Here is a 17,432-nt window from a genome sequence, read left to right as displayed (position 1 = left end):
CTCTTCCTTCTGACAATTAACACTTGTGCCTGTAAACAGAGGCAAGGATCTGCCCCCCTCCCCTTGAGGCATAATTTTTGGACGTTCGGTCCCAACAATACATTGTGTGTGCCTTCAAACACTGTCTGCCCCTGATAAGGGACAATTTTTGGAAGTGTTCTAATAGTAACCCCTCAAGGACCCGCGCCGTACATGTACAGCGCTGGTGGACATGACTTAAAGGGGTTGTCTCACCTTCATGATCCCCTTTCAGTCTATTCCTTCCCATTTCTTCAATATATTTATATTATCTAAACAGGATGTACCGTAAATCCTGTTATTGACATATTTATACCCTGATTTTACATGCTGGTCTCTAGGGGTTACGGCCACCTCTACTATGTTAGTAGCGGTGGCCGCACAAGCGCTGTTGCCGCCGAGTCTTCTGCTCCTCGCCGGCTGCCGAGGTGGCCGGGTTTCACGGGAGCGAGCGCGCACAGACAATGGCGTATGCGCATTCACTCCTGGCCCCGGCCACCTCTCAGGGATGATTATCACAGTTACAGGGCATTCGATACGGATGGGAGAGCATAATAATGACATGATCAGTGGGGGAGGGGGAGAGCATAATACAGACATGAATAATGGAGGGGGATGGGAGAGCATAATAATAACATGATCAGTGGGGGAGGGGGGAAGCATAATAAAGACATGAATAATGGAGGAGGGGGCCAATACATCTGAGCATAAAGGACATAAAACTACATTGCAGGGAGGCAGTGACAGGGAAAATAGAAAATAGGCAGAGTAAACTGTGTGTTGATGACAGGAGGGGGAACTTTTACACAGCACACAGAACAGATCATGACAAGCAACTTACCATTGGATGTCACGATCTGCTCTGCTGTTCTGCTGCTCTTCCAGAGGCTGAAACATAATCTCCTAGTAAACTGTGTGTTGATGACAAGAGGGGGAACTTTTACACATCACACAGAACAGATCGTGACAAGCAACTTACCATTGGATGTCACGGTCTGCTCTACAGCTGTGCAGTTCTCCCTGAGGCTGAATCTCCACTGACAGCCTCGAGAGCGAGCACACACAGACAAGGGGAGGGGTTACTTCCTCCCTGCCAAGCTTGCCTTGCTTTGCATCAGAGACTTGAGCTCCGCCCCCCGCAAGCAGAGAAGAGAGGCCCTGAGAGCAGCGAGGCAGCCAGCAACTAGGGAGGTGAGACAACCCCTTTAAGGACCAGCACCGTACATATACAGCGAGCTGATTGGGCGGTGCAAGAGCTGCGCCCGCCCGATCAGCAGCACCGACCCGGCAGTCACTGACAGCCAGACCCCTGCTACATATGCTGGCATCGGTGAAAACACCTCTGCATCTTCATCGGGTCCCCGCACTGCAGTGACAGGGACCCGACTACGGAAGCCTGTGAGATCCAGCCCCTTAAAGTGGTTGTCGGGTTCAGTGCTGAACCCGGACATACCCTTATTTTCACCCAGGCAGCCTCCCTGATGTTGGCATCGGAGCATCTCGTGGTCCAATGCACTCCCTTGCCCTGCGCTAGATCGCGCAGGGCACGGGCTCTTTTGTTTACCATAACACACTGCTGGGCGGAAGCTTCCACCCGGCAGTTTGTTTGGTGACGTCACCGGCTCTGATGGGCGTGCTTTAGCGCTGCCCTAGCCGTTTTACTGGCTAGGGCAGCGCTAAAGCCCGCCCATCAGTGCCGGTGACGTCACCGGGCTTCCTGGCAGCCCCATGGAGAGCCCGGTACGTCACCGGAACTCTTGAAAATGCCTTTGCCCTGTGTGATTTAGTGCAGGGCAAGGGAGAGCATCAGAGCATTAACTGCTCCGATGCTCAAGTCGGGGAGGCTGCCTGGGTGAAAATGGAGGGATGTCCGGGTTCAGCTCTGAACACGGACAACCCCTTTTAGCTGAAACTCAAAAAGCTGAAATTAAAAAGAGTATACATATTAGGTATCATCATGTCTAGAGTTGAGCGGACACCTGGATGTTCGGGTTCGACGAGTTCAGCCGAACTTGAAAAAAAAGTTTGGGTTCGGACCCGAACTTGACCCCGAACCCCATTGAAGTCAATGGGGACCCAAACTTTTGGGCACTAAAATGGCTCTAAAATAGTCCTGGAAAGGGCTAGAGGGCTGCAAAAGGCATCAAAATGTGCTTAAGAGCATGGCAACTGTTCTGCAAACAAATGTGGATAGGATAATGACTTAAAATAACATAAAATACTGAAAAATTTAAAATAACAATCTGGATCTAGGAGTAGGAGGTTGAGGAGGCGGTGGATGGGTGGATGTGGAGGTGTAGGTTGACGTGGCGATGTAGGTGGAAGCGGCGGTGAAGGAGGAATAGGTAGCCAACACTGATTTGTGTTATTTTTTATTTTTAAATTGGGGTATCCCCCAAAATATTGGGACATATAACAAAATAAAACAAAGAATAAGTGCACTTGAGTACAAGAATGGATGGTTGAGGCTGGTATAAATGTCTATTCTGCACAAGGTACGGACAAGTCCTGTGGGATCCATGCCTGGTTCATTTTAATAAACGTAAGCTTGTCCACATTGACTGTGGCCTGTGATAATGCTCTCTGCCGTGCTAAACACACGTTCACACTATACACTGGCTGCAGGGCAGGTCAGCACCTCCAAGGCTGACAAAGATTTTCCACATTTTGGCCATGCTAACCCCGCCTTCTCAGGTGCTGGCGGTGCCCCAGCTGCGTTGGCGACCTCTTCCTCCTCCTCTGCCTTCGCCTTGTGCTTCCACTGTGCCCCCGCCATCATCAGCGTGCTCTTCCGATCAGTAACAGATGTTTTCACAAAATTTTGTTCCCTGTCAGCAATGCAGAGCAGGGGTTCATTCACGGCAAAAGGGGGTTCATGTCACCCAGCAATAGAACAGAGGATTTTGAGAGAACGAGGCCCATGTCACCTAGGCACAGCAGGGGTTCATTCACGGCAAAAGGGGGATCTTGTCACCCAGCAATAGAACAGAGGATTTTGAGAGATTTAGGCCCCTGTCACCCAGGCACAGCAGGGGTTCATTCACGACAAAAGTGGGTTCTTGTCACCCAGCAATAGAACAGAGGATTTTGAGAGATTTAGGCCCCTGTCACCCAGGCACAGCAGGGGTTCATTCACGGCAAAAGGGGGTTCATGTCACCCAGCAATAGAACAGAGGATTTTGAAAGATTTAGGCCACTGTCACCCAGGCACAGCAGGGGTTCATTCACGGCAAAAGGGGGTTCATGTCACCCAGCAATACAACAGAGGATTTTGAGAGATTTAGGGCTCACAGACAATGGCGTATGCGCATTCACTCCTGGCCCCGGCCACCTCTCAGGGATGATTATCACAGTTACAGGGCATTCGATACGGATGGGAGAGCATAATAATGACATGATTAGTGGGGGAGGGGGAGAGCATAATACAGACATGAATAATGGAGGGGGATGGGAGAGCATAATAATGACATGATCAGTGGGGGAGGGGGGAAGCATAATACAGACATGAATAATGGAGGAGGGGGCCAATACATCTGAGCATAAAGGATATAAAACTACATTGCAGGGAGGCAGTGACAGGGAAAATAGAAAATAGGCAGAGTAAACTGTGTGTTGATGACAGGAGGGGGAACTTTTACACAGCACACAGAACAGATCATGACAAGCAACTTACCATTGGATGTCAAGATCTGCTCTGCTGTTCTGCTGCTCTTCCAGAGGCTGAAACATAATCTCCTAGTAAACTGTGTGTTGATGACAAGAGGGGGAACTTTTACACAGCACACAGAACAGATCATGACAAGCAACTTACCATTGGATGTCAGGGTCTGCTCTACAGCTGTGCAGTTCTCCCTGAGGCTGAATCTCCACTGACAGCCTCGAGAGAGCACACACAGACAAGGGGAGGGGTTACTTCCTCCCTGCCAGGCTTGCCTTGCTTTGCATCAGAGACTTGAGCTCCGCCCCCCGCAAGCAGAGAAGAGAGGCCCTGAGAGCAGCGAGGCAGCCAGCAACTAGGGAGGTGAGACAACCCCTTTAAGGACCAGCACCGTACATATACAGCGAGCTGATTGGGCGGTGCAAGAGCTGCGCCCGCCCGATCAGCAGCACCGACCCGGCAGTCACTGACAGCCAGACCCCTGCTACATATGCTGGCATCGGTGAAAACACCTCTGCATCTTCATCGGGTCCCCGCACTTCCACCCGGCAGTTTGTTTGGTGACGTCACCGGCTCTGATGGGCGTGCTTTAGCGCTGCCCTAGCCGTTTTACTGGCTAGGGCAGCGCTAAAGCCCGCCCATCAGTGCCGGTGACGTCACCGGGCTTCCTGGCAGCCCCATGGAGAGACCGGTACGTCACCGGAACTCTTGAAAATGCCTTTGCCCTGTGTGATTTAGCGCAGGGCAAGGGAGAGCATCAGAGCATTAACTGCTCCGATGCTCAAGTCGGGGAGGCTGCCTGGGTGAAAATGGAGGGATGTCCGGGTTCAGCTCTGAACACGGACAACCCCTTTTAGCTGAAACTCAAAAAGCTGAAATTAAAAAGAGTATACATATTAGGTATCATCATGTCTAGAGTTGAGCGGACACCTGGATGTTCGGGTTCGACGAGTTCAGCCGAACTTGAAAAAAAAGTTTGGGTTCGGACCCGAACTTGACCACGAACCCGAACCCCATTGAAGTCAATGGGGACCCGAACTTTTGGGCACTAAAATGGCTCTAAAATAGTCCTGGAAAGGGCTAGAGGGCTGCAAAAGGCATCAAAATGTGCTTAAGAGCATGGCAACTGTTCTGCAAACAAATGTGGATAGGATAATGACTTAAAATAACATAAAATACTGAAAAATTTAAAATAACAATCTGGATCTAGGAGTAGGAGGTTGAGGAGGCGGTGGATGGGTGGATGTGGAGGTGTAGGTTGACGTGGCGATGTAGGTGGAAGCGGCGGTGAAGGAGGAATAGGTAGCCAACACTGATTTGTGTTATTTTTTATTTTTAAATTGGGGTATCCCCCAAAATATTGGGACATATAACAAAATAAAACAAAGAATAAGTGCACTTGAGTACAAGAATGGATGGTTGAGGCTGGTATAAATGTCTATTCTGCACAAGGTACGGACAAGTCCTGTGGGATCCATGCCTGGTTCATTTTAATAAACGTAAGCTTGTCCACATTGACTGTGGCCTGTGATAATGCTCTCTGCCGTGCTAAACACACGTTCACACTATACACTGGCTGCAGGGCAGGTCAGCACCTCCAAGGCTGACAAAGATTTTCCACATTTTGGCCATGCTAACCCCGCCTTCTCAGGTGCTGGCGGTGCCCCAGCTGCGTTGGCGACCTCTTCCTCCTCCTCTGCCTTCGCCTTGTGCTTCCACTGTGCCCCCGCCATCATCAGCGTGCTCTTCCGATCAGTAACAGATGTTTTCACAAAATTTTGTTCCCTGTCAGCAATGCAGAGCAGGGGTTCATTCACGGCAAAAGGGGGTTCATGTCACCCAGCAATAGAACAGAGGATTTTGAGAGAACGAGGCCCATGTCACCTAGGCACAGCAGGGGTTCATTCACGGCAAAAGGGGGATCTTGTCACCCAGCAATAGAACAGAGGATTTTGAGAGATTTAGGCCCATGTCACCCAGGCACAGCAGGGGTTCATTCACGGCAAAAGGGGGTTCATGTCACCCAGCAATAGAACAGAGGATTTTGAAAGATTTAGGCCCCTGTCACCCAGGCACAGCAGGGGTTCATTCACGGCAAAAGGGGGTTCTTGTCACCCAGCAATAGAACAGAGGATTTTGAGAGATTTAGGCCCCTGTCACCCAGGCACAGCAGGGGTTCATTCACGGCAAAAGTGGGTTCTTGTCACCCAGCAATAGAACAGAGGATTTTGAGAGATTTAGGCCCCTGTCACCCAGGCACAGCAGGGGTTCATTCACGGCAAAAGGGGGTTCATGTCACCCAGCAATTGAACAGAGGATTTTGAGAGATTTAGGCCCCTGTCACCCAGGCACAGCAGGGGTTCATTCACGGCAAAAGGGGTTCTTGTCACCCAGCAATAGAACAGAGGATTTTGAGAGATTTAGGCCCCTGTCACCCAGGCACAGCAGGGGTTCATTCACGGCAAAAGTGGGTTCTTGTCACCCAGCAATAGAACAGAGGATTTTGAGAGATTTAGGCCCATGTCACCCAGGCACAGCAGGGGTTCATTCACGGCAAAAGTGGGTTCTTGTCACCCAGCAATAGAACAGAGGATTTTGAGAGATTTAGGCCCATGTCACCCAGGCACAGCAGGGGTTAATTCACGGCAAAAGTGGGTTCTTGTCACCCAGCAATAGAACAGAGGATTTTGAGAGATTTAGGCCCCTGTCACCCAGGCACAGCAGGGGTTCATTCACGGCAAAAGGGGGTTCATGTCACCCAGCAATAGAACAGAGGATTTTGAGAGATTTAGGCCCCTGTCACCCAGGCATAGCAGGGGTTTGTATACGCCAAAAATGGTAAAATGTCACCCGACAATTGAAAACAAGAATTTTTTCAATTTAGGGCACTAAAATTGGCACTTTTTTGCATTAAAATGGCTCTAAAATAGTCTTTGAAAAGGCGAGTGGGATGTAAAAGGCAGTAAAATGTGCTTAAGAGCATGACAACTGCTCTGCAAACAAATGTGGATAGGGAAATAACTTAAAATAAAATAACTAAAAATTACAAATTATTAACCTGCAACTCAGAGAAGGAGGTGGATATTGAGTCGGAGGTTGAGGAGCCGGTGAATGTGGTGTTGTAGGTGGAGGAAGCAATGGAGGAGGAGGAGGAGGTAGCCAACAATTTTTTTATTTTTTTTTTATTATGGTAGGTAGCCCCCAAAATATTGGGACAAATAAAAAAAAAATAAAACAAAGAATCATTGCACTTGACTTGAGTAAAAGAATGTATGTTTGATGGTGGTATAAATGTCTATTCTGCACAAGGTACAGACAAGTCTTGTGGGATCCAAGCCTGGTTCATTTTAATGAACGTGAGCTTGTCCATGTTGGCTGTGGACAGGCGGCTGCGCTTGTCTGTGATGACGCCCCCTGCCGTGCTAAACACACGTTCAGATAATACACTGGCTACAGGGCAGGCCAGCACCTCCGAGGCGTAAAGGGCAAGCTCAGGCCATGTGTCCAATTTGGAGACCCAGAAGCTGAAGGGGGCAGACCCGTCATTCAGTACGTGTAGGCGTGTGCACACATACTGCTCCACCATGTTGGTGAAATGCTGTCTCCTGCTAGGACGTTCCATATCAGCTGGTGGTGCTGGTTGTTGTGGCGTGCTGACAAAGCTTTTCCACATTTCGGCCATGCTAACCCTCCCTTCTGAGGTGCTGGCAGTTCCCCAGGTGCGTTGGCAACCTCTTCCGCATCCTCTGCCTTCGCCTTGTGCTTCCACTGTGCCCCCGCTGTCAGGTGGGAATGCCACCAGCAGTGCGTCTACCAGCATGCGCTTGTACTCGCGCATCTTCCGATCACGCTCCAGTGACGGAATTAAGGACAGTACGTTGTCCTTGTAATGGGGATCCAGCAGCGTGGCCACCCAGAAATCAGCACAAGTTAGAGTGTGGGCAACTCGGCGGTCGTTGCGGAGACACTGCAGCATGTAATCGCTCATGTGTGCCAGGCTGCCCAGAGGCAACGAAAAGCTGTCCTCTGTGGGAGGTGTATCGTCTGTGTCCTCTGTATCCCCCCATCCACGAACCAGTGATGGCCATGAGCTGGTCTGGGTGCCACCCTGCTGTGAACATGGTTCCTCCTCCTGCATCTCCTCCTCCTCATTCTCCACCTCCTCATCCTCCAGAACTGTGCCCTGGCTGGACAATTGTGTACCTTGGGTTTGTGGGTGTAGGAACCCACCCTCGGAGCTACTTGGGAATGACTGGCCGGAAACCCTACGAAATGATCCCTCTTCCTCCTCCTCCTCCTGTGCCACATCCTCTTCCATCATCGCCAGGAGCGTTTTTTCAAGGAGTCATAGAAGTGGGATAGTAACGCTGAGAACGGCGTTATCGGCACTGGCCATGTTGGTGGAGTACTCGAAACAGCGCAACAAGGAACACAGGTCTCGCATGGAGGCCCAGTCATTGGTGGTGAAGTGGTGCTGTTCCGCCGAGCGACTCACCCGTGCGTGCTGCAGCTGAAACTCCACTATCGCCTGCTGCTGCTCGCATAGTCTGGCCAGCATGTGCAAGGTGGAGTTCCACCTTGTGTGCATGTCGCATATGAGGCGGTGAGCGGGAAGGCAGAAGTTACACTGCAGCACAGACGGCCCGCACTTTATGCAGCAGCTCTGACATGTCGGGGTAATTTTTAAGGAATCTCTTCACCACCAAGTTCAGCACATGCGCCAGGCAAGGAATGTGCGTCAAACCGGCTAGTCCCAGAGCTGCTACGAGATTTCGCCCATTATCGCACGCCACCAGGCCGGGCTTGAGGCTGACTGTCACAAACCACTCATCGGTCTGTTGTTCAAGGCCCGTACACAGCTCCTCCGCGGTGGGGGGTTTGTCCCCCAAACAAATAAGTTTTAAAACTTCCTGCTGTCGTTTACCCCTGGCTGTACTGAGGTTGGTGGTGAAGGTGTTACGCTGACCGGATGAGGAGCTGGTATTGGATGAGGAAGCAGAGTAGGAGGAGGAAGCAACAGTAGGCAAACTGAAGCGCCCTGCAATACTCGGTGGTGGAAGGACATGCGCCATTTACCCAGTGTGCTGTTATGGAGATATAACGGCCCTGAGCGTGCTTACTGGTCCATGTATCTGTCAGGTGCACCTTGCCACAGATGGCGTTGCGCAGTGCACACCTGATTTTGTCCCCTACTTGGTTGTGAAGGGAAGGGATGGCTCGCCTTTAAAAGTAGTGGCGGCTGGGCATGACGTACTGTGGGACAGCCACTGCCATAAGGCCTTTAAAACTATCTGTCTCCACCAGACGGAATGACAGCATTTCAAAGGCAAGTAATTTAGAAATGCTGGCATTCAGGGCGAACGCGAATTTTCGCAAACGGGCGAACCGCCATAGACTTCAATAGGCAAGCGAATTTTAAAACCCACAGGGACTCTTTCTGGCCACAATAGTGATGGAAAAGTTGTTTCAAGGGGACTAACACCTGGACTGTGGCATGCCGGAGGGGGATCCATGGCAAAACTCCCATGGAAAATTACGTAGTTGACGCAGAGTCGGGTTTTAATCCATAAAGGGCATAAATCACCTAACATTCCTAAATTGTTTGGAATAACGTGCTTTAAAACATCCAGTGTGTGTATACGATCAGGTATGATGTTGTATCGATCAGGTAGTGCAAGTGTTATGCCCGCTTCACAGTGACAGACCAAACTCTGACAGACCAAACTCACCGTTTAACGCACCGCAAACAACCGTAAACAGTCCATTTGCACAACCGCAAACTTCCCATTTGCACAAGGTTGGATACCAAGCTAGCCATGTCCCGTTCCTTGTCTTCACTGACGTCATTGAAGGTCTCTTCCTCCACCAAGCCACGTACAACACCAAGGGTCCCCGAAAGGTGACAACAAGCCCCCTGGGACGCCTGCTGTGGTTCGTCTTCCACCTCCTCAAAGTCACCTTCCTCCTCTGACTCCTCTTCTTCAGACTCCTCTCTCTGCGTTGCCGCAGGTCCAGCAATCGACGACGACAAGGCTGCTTCTGGTGGTGATGGTGACCACAACTCTTCCTCTTCATGCTCATCTACGGCCTGATCCAGCACTCTTCACAGGGCATGCTCCAGAAAATACGCATATGGGAAGAGGTCGATGATGTTGCCTTGGGTTTGACTGACCAGGTTTGTCACCTCCGCAAAAGGACGCATGAGCCTACAGCCATTGTGCATGAGCGTTCAGTTACGCGGCCAAAAAATATCCAGCTCCGCAGAGGCTGTCCTCTTTTTTTTTTAAATTAAAAAAAATCTGTTCTTAACAGTTTAATCTCTGTTTTGTCCCCTATCAGGGGCCGGTGTATGGAATAGATTTTAGGAACCGGGAGATGGAAAAAGATGCTTGGTCGGTCCTCTTACTTCCAATTTGGGGCACTGCGCATGCGCCATGTAATGTACTGTGCAATCCCAATATGAGTGGTATGTTAAGTAGTACTATTCCTATCAGTTTAATCCCTGTTACGTCCCCTATCAGGGGACGTGTATGGAATAGATTTTAGGAACCGGGAGATGGAAAAAGATGCTTGGTTGGTCCTCCTACTTCGAATTTTGGGCACTGCGCATGCGCCGTGCAATGTACTGTGCCATCAGATATGAGTGGTGTGTTAAGTAGTACTATTCCTATCAGTTTAATCCCTGTTACATCCCCTATCAGGGGACGTGTATGGAATAGATTTTAGACAACCGCAAAGAGTTGTCAATAGTTGACACACTCATGACATAAATTTTATTCCTCTATGCGTCAATCTTGGTGTACTGATGACTGTGCTCGTGCGCACGTTTGGGAGATTGCAGGTGATGGGGGTTTTTCAAAGCCTATGGTCGTGCTGAGGTAGTTCAGTGACAGTTAAGTGACCCAGAAAACAATGATTCTGCAGTGTGGGCCCATTGTTGGCTTAGTAGGCTTTAATGATCACCTTAGATGATCACAAAGAAAATTAATGTTTTTTTCTATGCAAAATTATCCAGCCGATCACTTTTGGTCTGTTCACAATGAAGCAACGACCTTATCATCTGGGTTGTGCCAACATTGCCATTGCCAACATACTCATAGAGGTGGTCGCTTCATTGTGATACGCAAGCCCCTTCACCACAACAAGGTAACGATCACGAAGGGGAATTGACACATGTATGTGCCTTTTTTTTTTTTTTGCAGCCACAGTGCAGCACCAGAGGCCAGAAAAATTAGGCATGTACACATGCCAGAAAAATTAGGTATTGTTGCAGCCGCTGTTTTCCAGGCAGAAAGTGCACTAAAACATTGCGGCTTGAGCCCTAGTTGATGGCAGATAAGTCATGCAAGTCATCCGGCATGCAGAGATAAAATACAGCAGCGTGTGGACCATTTTTAGCCCAAGGCAACTCATCTCATCAGGCCTTTTTTAGTCAAATTTATCGCCCACTGTCAGTCCCTTCGGGATCCATGCCTCATTCATCTTAATAAAGGTGAGGTAATCTAGACTTTTTTGACCTAGGCGACTTCTCTCCTCAGTGACAATACCTCCTACTGCACTGAAGGTCCTTTCTGACAGGACACTTGAAGCGGGGCAGGCCAGAAGTTCTATCGCAAATTGGGATAGCTCAGGCCACAGGTCAAGTCTGCACACCCAGTAGTCAAGGGGTTCATCGCTCCTCAGAGTGTCGATATCTGCAGTTAAGGCGAGGTAGTCTGCTACCTGTCGGTCGAGTCGTTCTCTGAGGGTGGACCCCGAAGGGCTGTGGCGATGCGTAGGACTTAAAAAGCTCTGCATGTCCTCCATCAACAACACGTCTGTAAAGCGTCCTGTCCTTGCCGGCGTGGTCGTGGTAGGAGGAGGATTACTTTCACCTCTTCCCCTGTTAGATTCCCGTAGTGCTGTGACATCACCCTTATACGCTGTGTAAAGCATACTTTTTAATTTATTTTGGAACTGCTACATACTTAACGACTTCTGGTAATTCGGTAACATTTCAGTCACTTTCTGCTTATACCGGGGGTCTACTAGCCTGGCCACCCAATACAGGTTGTTCTCCTTCAGCCTTTTTATACGAGGGTCCCTCAACAGGCACGACAGCATGAAAGACCCCATTTGCATAAGGTTGGATGCCGAGCTACTCATGTCCCGTTCCTCGTCCTCACTGATCTCACTGAAGGTCTGTTCTTCCCCCCAGCCACGTACAACACCACGGGTACCAGATAGGTGACAACAAGCACCCTGGGATGCCTGCTGTGGTTGGTCTTCCTCCTCCTCCTCAAAGCCACATTCCTCCTATGACTCCTCTTCCTCAGACTCCTCTTCCAGTGTTGCCGCAGGTCCAGCAAGCGATGCTGATACGGCTGTTTCTGGTGGTGCCATGCACTGCACATGTGTCAACTTGCCCAAATTCAATGCCGCCAACAAATTGCTTCCGTTGTCACACACCACTTTGCCGATCTCCAGTTGGTGCGGAGTCAGCCACTGATCCACCTGTGCTTTCAGGGCAGACAGGAGTGCTGATCCGGTGTGACTCTCTGCTTTCTGGCACGTCAACCCCAAAACGGCGTGACACTGTCGTATCTGGGATGTGGAATAGCTCCTGGGGAGCTTGGGGGGTGCAGTTGATGTGGAGCAAGATGCAGCAGCAGAAGAGGACTCAGCCAAGGAGGTTATCGAAGAGGATGGAGTAGGAGGAGTAGAGGAGGTGGCAGCAGGCCTGCCTGCAAGTCGTGGCGGTGTCACCAACTCCTCTGCAGAGCCACCATTACATGCTTGGCAGCTGTCAGCAGGTTTACCCAATGCGCAGTGTAGGTGATATACCTGCCCTGACCGTGCTTTGCAGACCAGGTATCAGTGGTCAGATGGACCCTTGCCCCAACACTGTGTCCCAGACATGCCATGACTTCCTTTTGCACAATCGAGTACAGGTTGGGGATTGCCTTTTGTGAAAGGAAATTTTGGCCGGGTACCTTCCACTGCGGTGTCCCAATAGCTACAAATTTTTGGAAGGCCTCAGACTCCACCAGCTTGTATGGTAAAAGCTGGCGAGCTAAGAGTTCCAACAAGCCAGCTGTCGGACGCCGGGCAAGGGGGTGAGTCTGTGACATTGGCTTCTTACGCTCAAACATGTCCTTGACAGACACCTGACTGTGGGCAGATGAGCAGGAACTGCTCAAGGAGAGAGACAGAGTGGCGTATAGTTGAGAGGGTGCAAGGAGGACAGCAGTGGTTGACGTGGCTGAAGATGCTGGACCAGGAGGAGGATGGTGGCTTTGAGTTTGTGTGCTGCTTGTACTCATGTGTTGATCCCATAGGCGTTTGTGATTTGAGATCATGTGCCTTCGCAAAGCAGTTGTACCTAGGTGGGTGTTGGACTTCCCACGACTCAGTTTCTTTTGGCACAGGTTGCAAATGGCATCGCTGTTGTCAGAGGCAGACACACAAAAATGCCACACTGCTGAGCTCTGCAATGATGGCATTCTGGTGGTGGCAACAGCATGCATTGATTGGCGTGCTGTCTGGCTGACCCCGGGTGCCGATGCATGCTGTCTGACTGTGCCACTAGCTCCTTGCGACGACCTCCCCCTGCTTCCAACTCGTCTCCTCCTCCTCTCTGTCTCCCCATCTAAACTTTCCCCCTGTTCTTCTTCTCTTCGAGCGGCCACCCACGTGACATCCACGGACACATCGTCATCATAAACCGCTTCACTTATATCTGACAACTCAGCAAAGGAAGCAGCAGCGGGTACAACATCATCATCATCACACCGTACATCCATGTGTGTAATGCTGCCTGACTGAGACATATCCCTGTTATCTACATCCTCTGGCAATAATGGTTGCGCATCACTCATTTCTTCCAACTGATGTGTAAATAACTCCTCTGACCGATCAAGTGAAGCGGCTGTGGTGCTAGTGTTGGTGGTGGCGGCAGGCAGGCGAGTGGTAACTTGAGAGGTGCCCGGAGCTGAGCTGGAGGAGGATGGTGCATCAAGGTTCCGAGCGGAAGCTGTAGAAGATTAGGTGTCCTGTGTTATCCAGTCAACTATGTCCTCAGAACTTTTCGAGTTCAGGGTACGTGGCCTCTGAACACTGGGCATTATTCTAGGGCCAAAAGAAATCACAGCACCACGACCACAATGGCCCCTGCGGGGTGGCCTGCCTCTGCCTGTCATTTTTTTTTAGATTAGTGGTACTATGCGTGCAAGGTACTGTGCCACCCGATATGAGTGGTGGGCAGTGGGCACAGTACAGTCTGTGAGCCTGACATACACTGGCAGGCAACTGCAATTATATTACAGAGAAAAAATTGTATTACTTTTTTATCTGCAAGCTACTGTGCCACCAGATATGAGTGGTGGGCACTGGCAGTGGGCACAGTACACTCTGTGGGCCTGACACACACTGGAAGGCAACTGCAATTATATTACAGAGAAAAAATGGTATTATTTTTTTTATCTGAAAGCTACTGTGCCACCAGATATGAGTGGTGGGCACTGGCAGTGGGCACAGTACAGTCTGTGGGCCTGACACACACTGGCAGGCAACTGCAATTATATTATAGAGAAGAAATGGTATTACTTTTTTATCTGCAAGCTACTGTGCCACCAGATATGAGTGGTGGGCACTGGCAGTGGGCACAGTACACTCTGTGGGCCTGACACACACTGGCAGGCAACTGCAATTATATTACAGAGAAAAAATTGTATTCCTTTTTTATCTGCAAGCTACTGTGCCACCAGATATGAGTGGTGGGCACTGGCAGTGGGCACAGTACACTCTGTGGGCCTGACACACACTGGCAGGCAACTGCAATTGTATTACAGAGAAAAAATTGTATTACTTTTTTATCTGCAAGCTACTGTGCCACCAGATATGAGTGGTGGGCACTGGCAGTGGGCACAGTACACTCTGTGGTCCTGACACACACTGGCAGGCAACTGCAATTATATTACAGAGAAAAAATGTTTTACTGTTTTAAATGCAAGCTACTGTGCCACCAGATATGAGTGGTGGGCACTGGCAGTGGGCACAGTACACTCTGTGGGCCTGACACACACTGGCAGGCAACTGCAATTATATTACAGAGAAAAAATTGTTTTACTGTTTTAACTGCAAGCTACTGTGCCACCAGATATGAGTGGTGGGCACTGGCAGTGGGCACAGTACACTCTGTGGGCCTGACACACACTGGCAGGCAACTGCAATTATATTACAGAGAAAAAATTGTTTTACTGTTTAAATTGCAAGCTACTGTGCCACCAGATATGAGTGGTGGGCACTGGCAGTGGGCACAGTACACTCTGTGGGCCTGACACACACTGGCAGGCAACTGCAATTATATTACAGAGAAAAAAAAAAAAAAAGCAGACTGATTTACTAGCCCTTACATCAGATCAGATGAGTCTTTGAGGACTGGAGTGGACACAGAACACTGGCCTAGCTAACGATTTCCCTATTAATTCAGCAGCAGCAGCACTCTCCCTGCTCTCACTAACACTGCAGTTTCAGAATGAATCTAAGATGGATGCTGTCCTTGCTTTTTGATAGGAGGTGGGAGGGTCTGGGAGGGAGGGTATGCTGATTGGCTGGAATGTGTCTGCTGACTCTGAGGTACAGGGTCAAATTTTGCTCAATGATGATGTATAGGGGGCGGACCGAACATCGCATATGTTCGCCCGCCGCCGCGAACGCGAACAAGCGATGTTCGCCGGGAACTGTTCGCCGGCGAATAGTTTGGGACATCTCTAATCCTGTGTGCCCTTTCAATTGCGAAGAAAAAAAAAAGGAGAGAGAGTGATGGGGAGAGAACATTTTGAAGTATCTGTTCCGCAAAAACTTCCAGATTTGAGCTCTCAGCTCTCTCTGGGAGTTCAAGGATCCTAATGTTATTGTGTCTGTTCCGGTTTTCTACATACTCTGCTCCTGCCTGCAGGGCCCTAACTTGTTGTTGTAACCATCTGGTGGTCTCTACATCACAGACCTGCGCTCAATCTCTGCCATGTGGTCATTTTGTCAATATCATGTCTGAGACAGTTGATGTTGATTTGTAAGTGAACAATAATGGCGGTTAAGGTCGCTAGGCATGCTGCAATTGCAGAAAAAATCTAATTCAGACTCAGACAGACTCATTATGTCTACCATATATTTTGTGTGTTAATTTGCTGGGGCTACACCAATTTTCTGATCTATATAGCATATTTATTCTCAAAAAAGAAAAATATATGTTCTCAGAAGCTAGCAGAAAGAACATAACACAGCCTCAGTATTATAAAGCAGAGCAATGTCTTACAACTTTCTTATGCCTAAAAATGGGGTGGTACACTTTTGTTAAGATCCATTTACATATAAGATACTGTATTTTGTTGCAGATTTTCAAAATCCGCACTGAAATGCAACAAATAACAATATTAACATTGCAGTGACATAACCGTTTTTAAGTCCTCTGCTGTTAATTATTTTCCTGAAAATCATCTCATGACACCATACAAAACAGGAAAAAGTAACATTATTATATTGTTTTTGATCAATAGAAGTTACAGATATACCAAATCAACATTTCAATATTTTCATAGATTTTATTCATAGATGTGTTTTTATCCCTATGTAGGAAGAGTCATTTATCAGAACCAAAAGAAGTGTGGACCCATCCCGTACAACATGTCTCATATATTTGAAGGCTGACTACTTCTTTTTCAAAAGATTTAGGAACTTACAAGAAGCGATATCTCAGGTATGAACAGTTTAGAAAAATAACGTAGGAGAAAATAATTCAGTTTATTGGAAAGTTGTTTCTAACCTAATTTCACATCATAGATTAGAAATCCAAGTGAAGAGTGATTGCTCAAATTTAGTTTATGACCAACAGATGGTCCATCCTCCTCCAATCTGATACTGATGACTAGAGATGAGCGAGTTTCTCAAAAATTCTATTCGGTCGGTTCACCAAATTTTCCAAAACGATTTGATTTGATCCAAATTTAATCGTGGCGAATCACGTTAAAAAACAACTATTTCCTGGCTGCAGAGAGCCTGTATAATGGTGTAGAACAGTGTGCCTTGCAGAAACATGCATAGGGAGTCTGCTGTGGTAGCGAAATAATACTGTGAGTCAGTATAACACGCGTCGCTCTTAGAATCACTGCACACCACTTATTTGGGCAGTTATGCGGCCAAAACTGACCAAATAACTAAAGTGTGAACTCAGCCTTACATATCGATGTTAGTGTCAAGAAGAAGTGCAATCCTTTTACACTGTCGTCAGCTGATTCCACATATATGTCTACAGAACCTGTTCTATTAATATAAGTAGAGTCCCCAAACAGAGTGGAGAGGGTGTCAGCAGTAAGTTTGTGTTTACGTCACTGATTATTTTGCCCTTCCTCTGATCCGTCAGAACGATAACCCCAAAGGAAGGATCCTGTCTGTTTAGCATCTACCTTGACTCTGTCAGCATTTGGTCAGTAATCCATCAGTATTGCTAAAGCCCAAAAAATACAGGAGTGGATCCAAAACATGACAATGACACATGAATGGAATATTTGCATTTCTTCTGTGTTTTGTACCCACTCCTGCTTTTGGCTACCAAATCATAAGCTAATTCTGATGGAACCATGTCATAAAGGTTTTACAGCTGCAACATAGACAGGATTCGTATTGCGTCTCATTTTTACTTCCTTCTGAAAGATCAGAAGAAGGGTCAAATAAATGATGATGTCAACCAGGTCAAAAAGGCAAAATAATGGCCCAGTCA

At 48.5% G+C, this 17,432-nt stretch overlaps 1 protein-coding gene and 1 pseudogene across 1 annotated transcript in view; both read left to right on the top strand.

The window, feature by feature from the left end:
- The window catches only part of LOC120989514 (disintegrin and metalloproteinase domain-containing protein 10-like), a 257,328-nt gene that overhangs the window by 103,902 nt on the left and 135,994 nt on the right, over positions 1-17,432 (top strand). The window contains exon 6 of the mRNA XM_040417664.1: positions 16,290-16,412. Coding sequence (XP_040273598.1) covers positions 16,290-16,412 — 123 coding nt within the window. The remainder of the gene's footprint in view (positions 1-16,289; positions 16,413-17,432) is intronic.
- On the top strand, positions 9,947-10,126 carry LOC120992988 (annotated as a pseudogene).

This window comes from Bufo bufo, chromosome 2, assembly GCF_905171765.1.
Source record: "Bufo bufo chromosome 2, aBufBuf1.1, whole genome shotgun sequence".
NCBI classification, from domain to species: Eukaryota; Metazoa; Chordata; class Amphibia; order Anura; family Bufonidae; genus Bufo; species Bufo bufo.
This window is presented reverse-complemented; position numbering and strand designations above follow the sequence as displayed.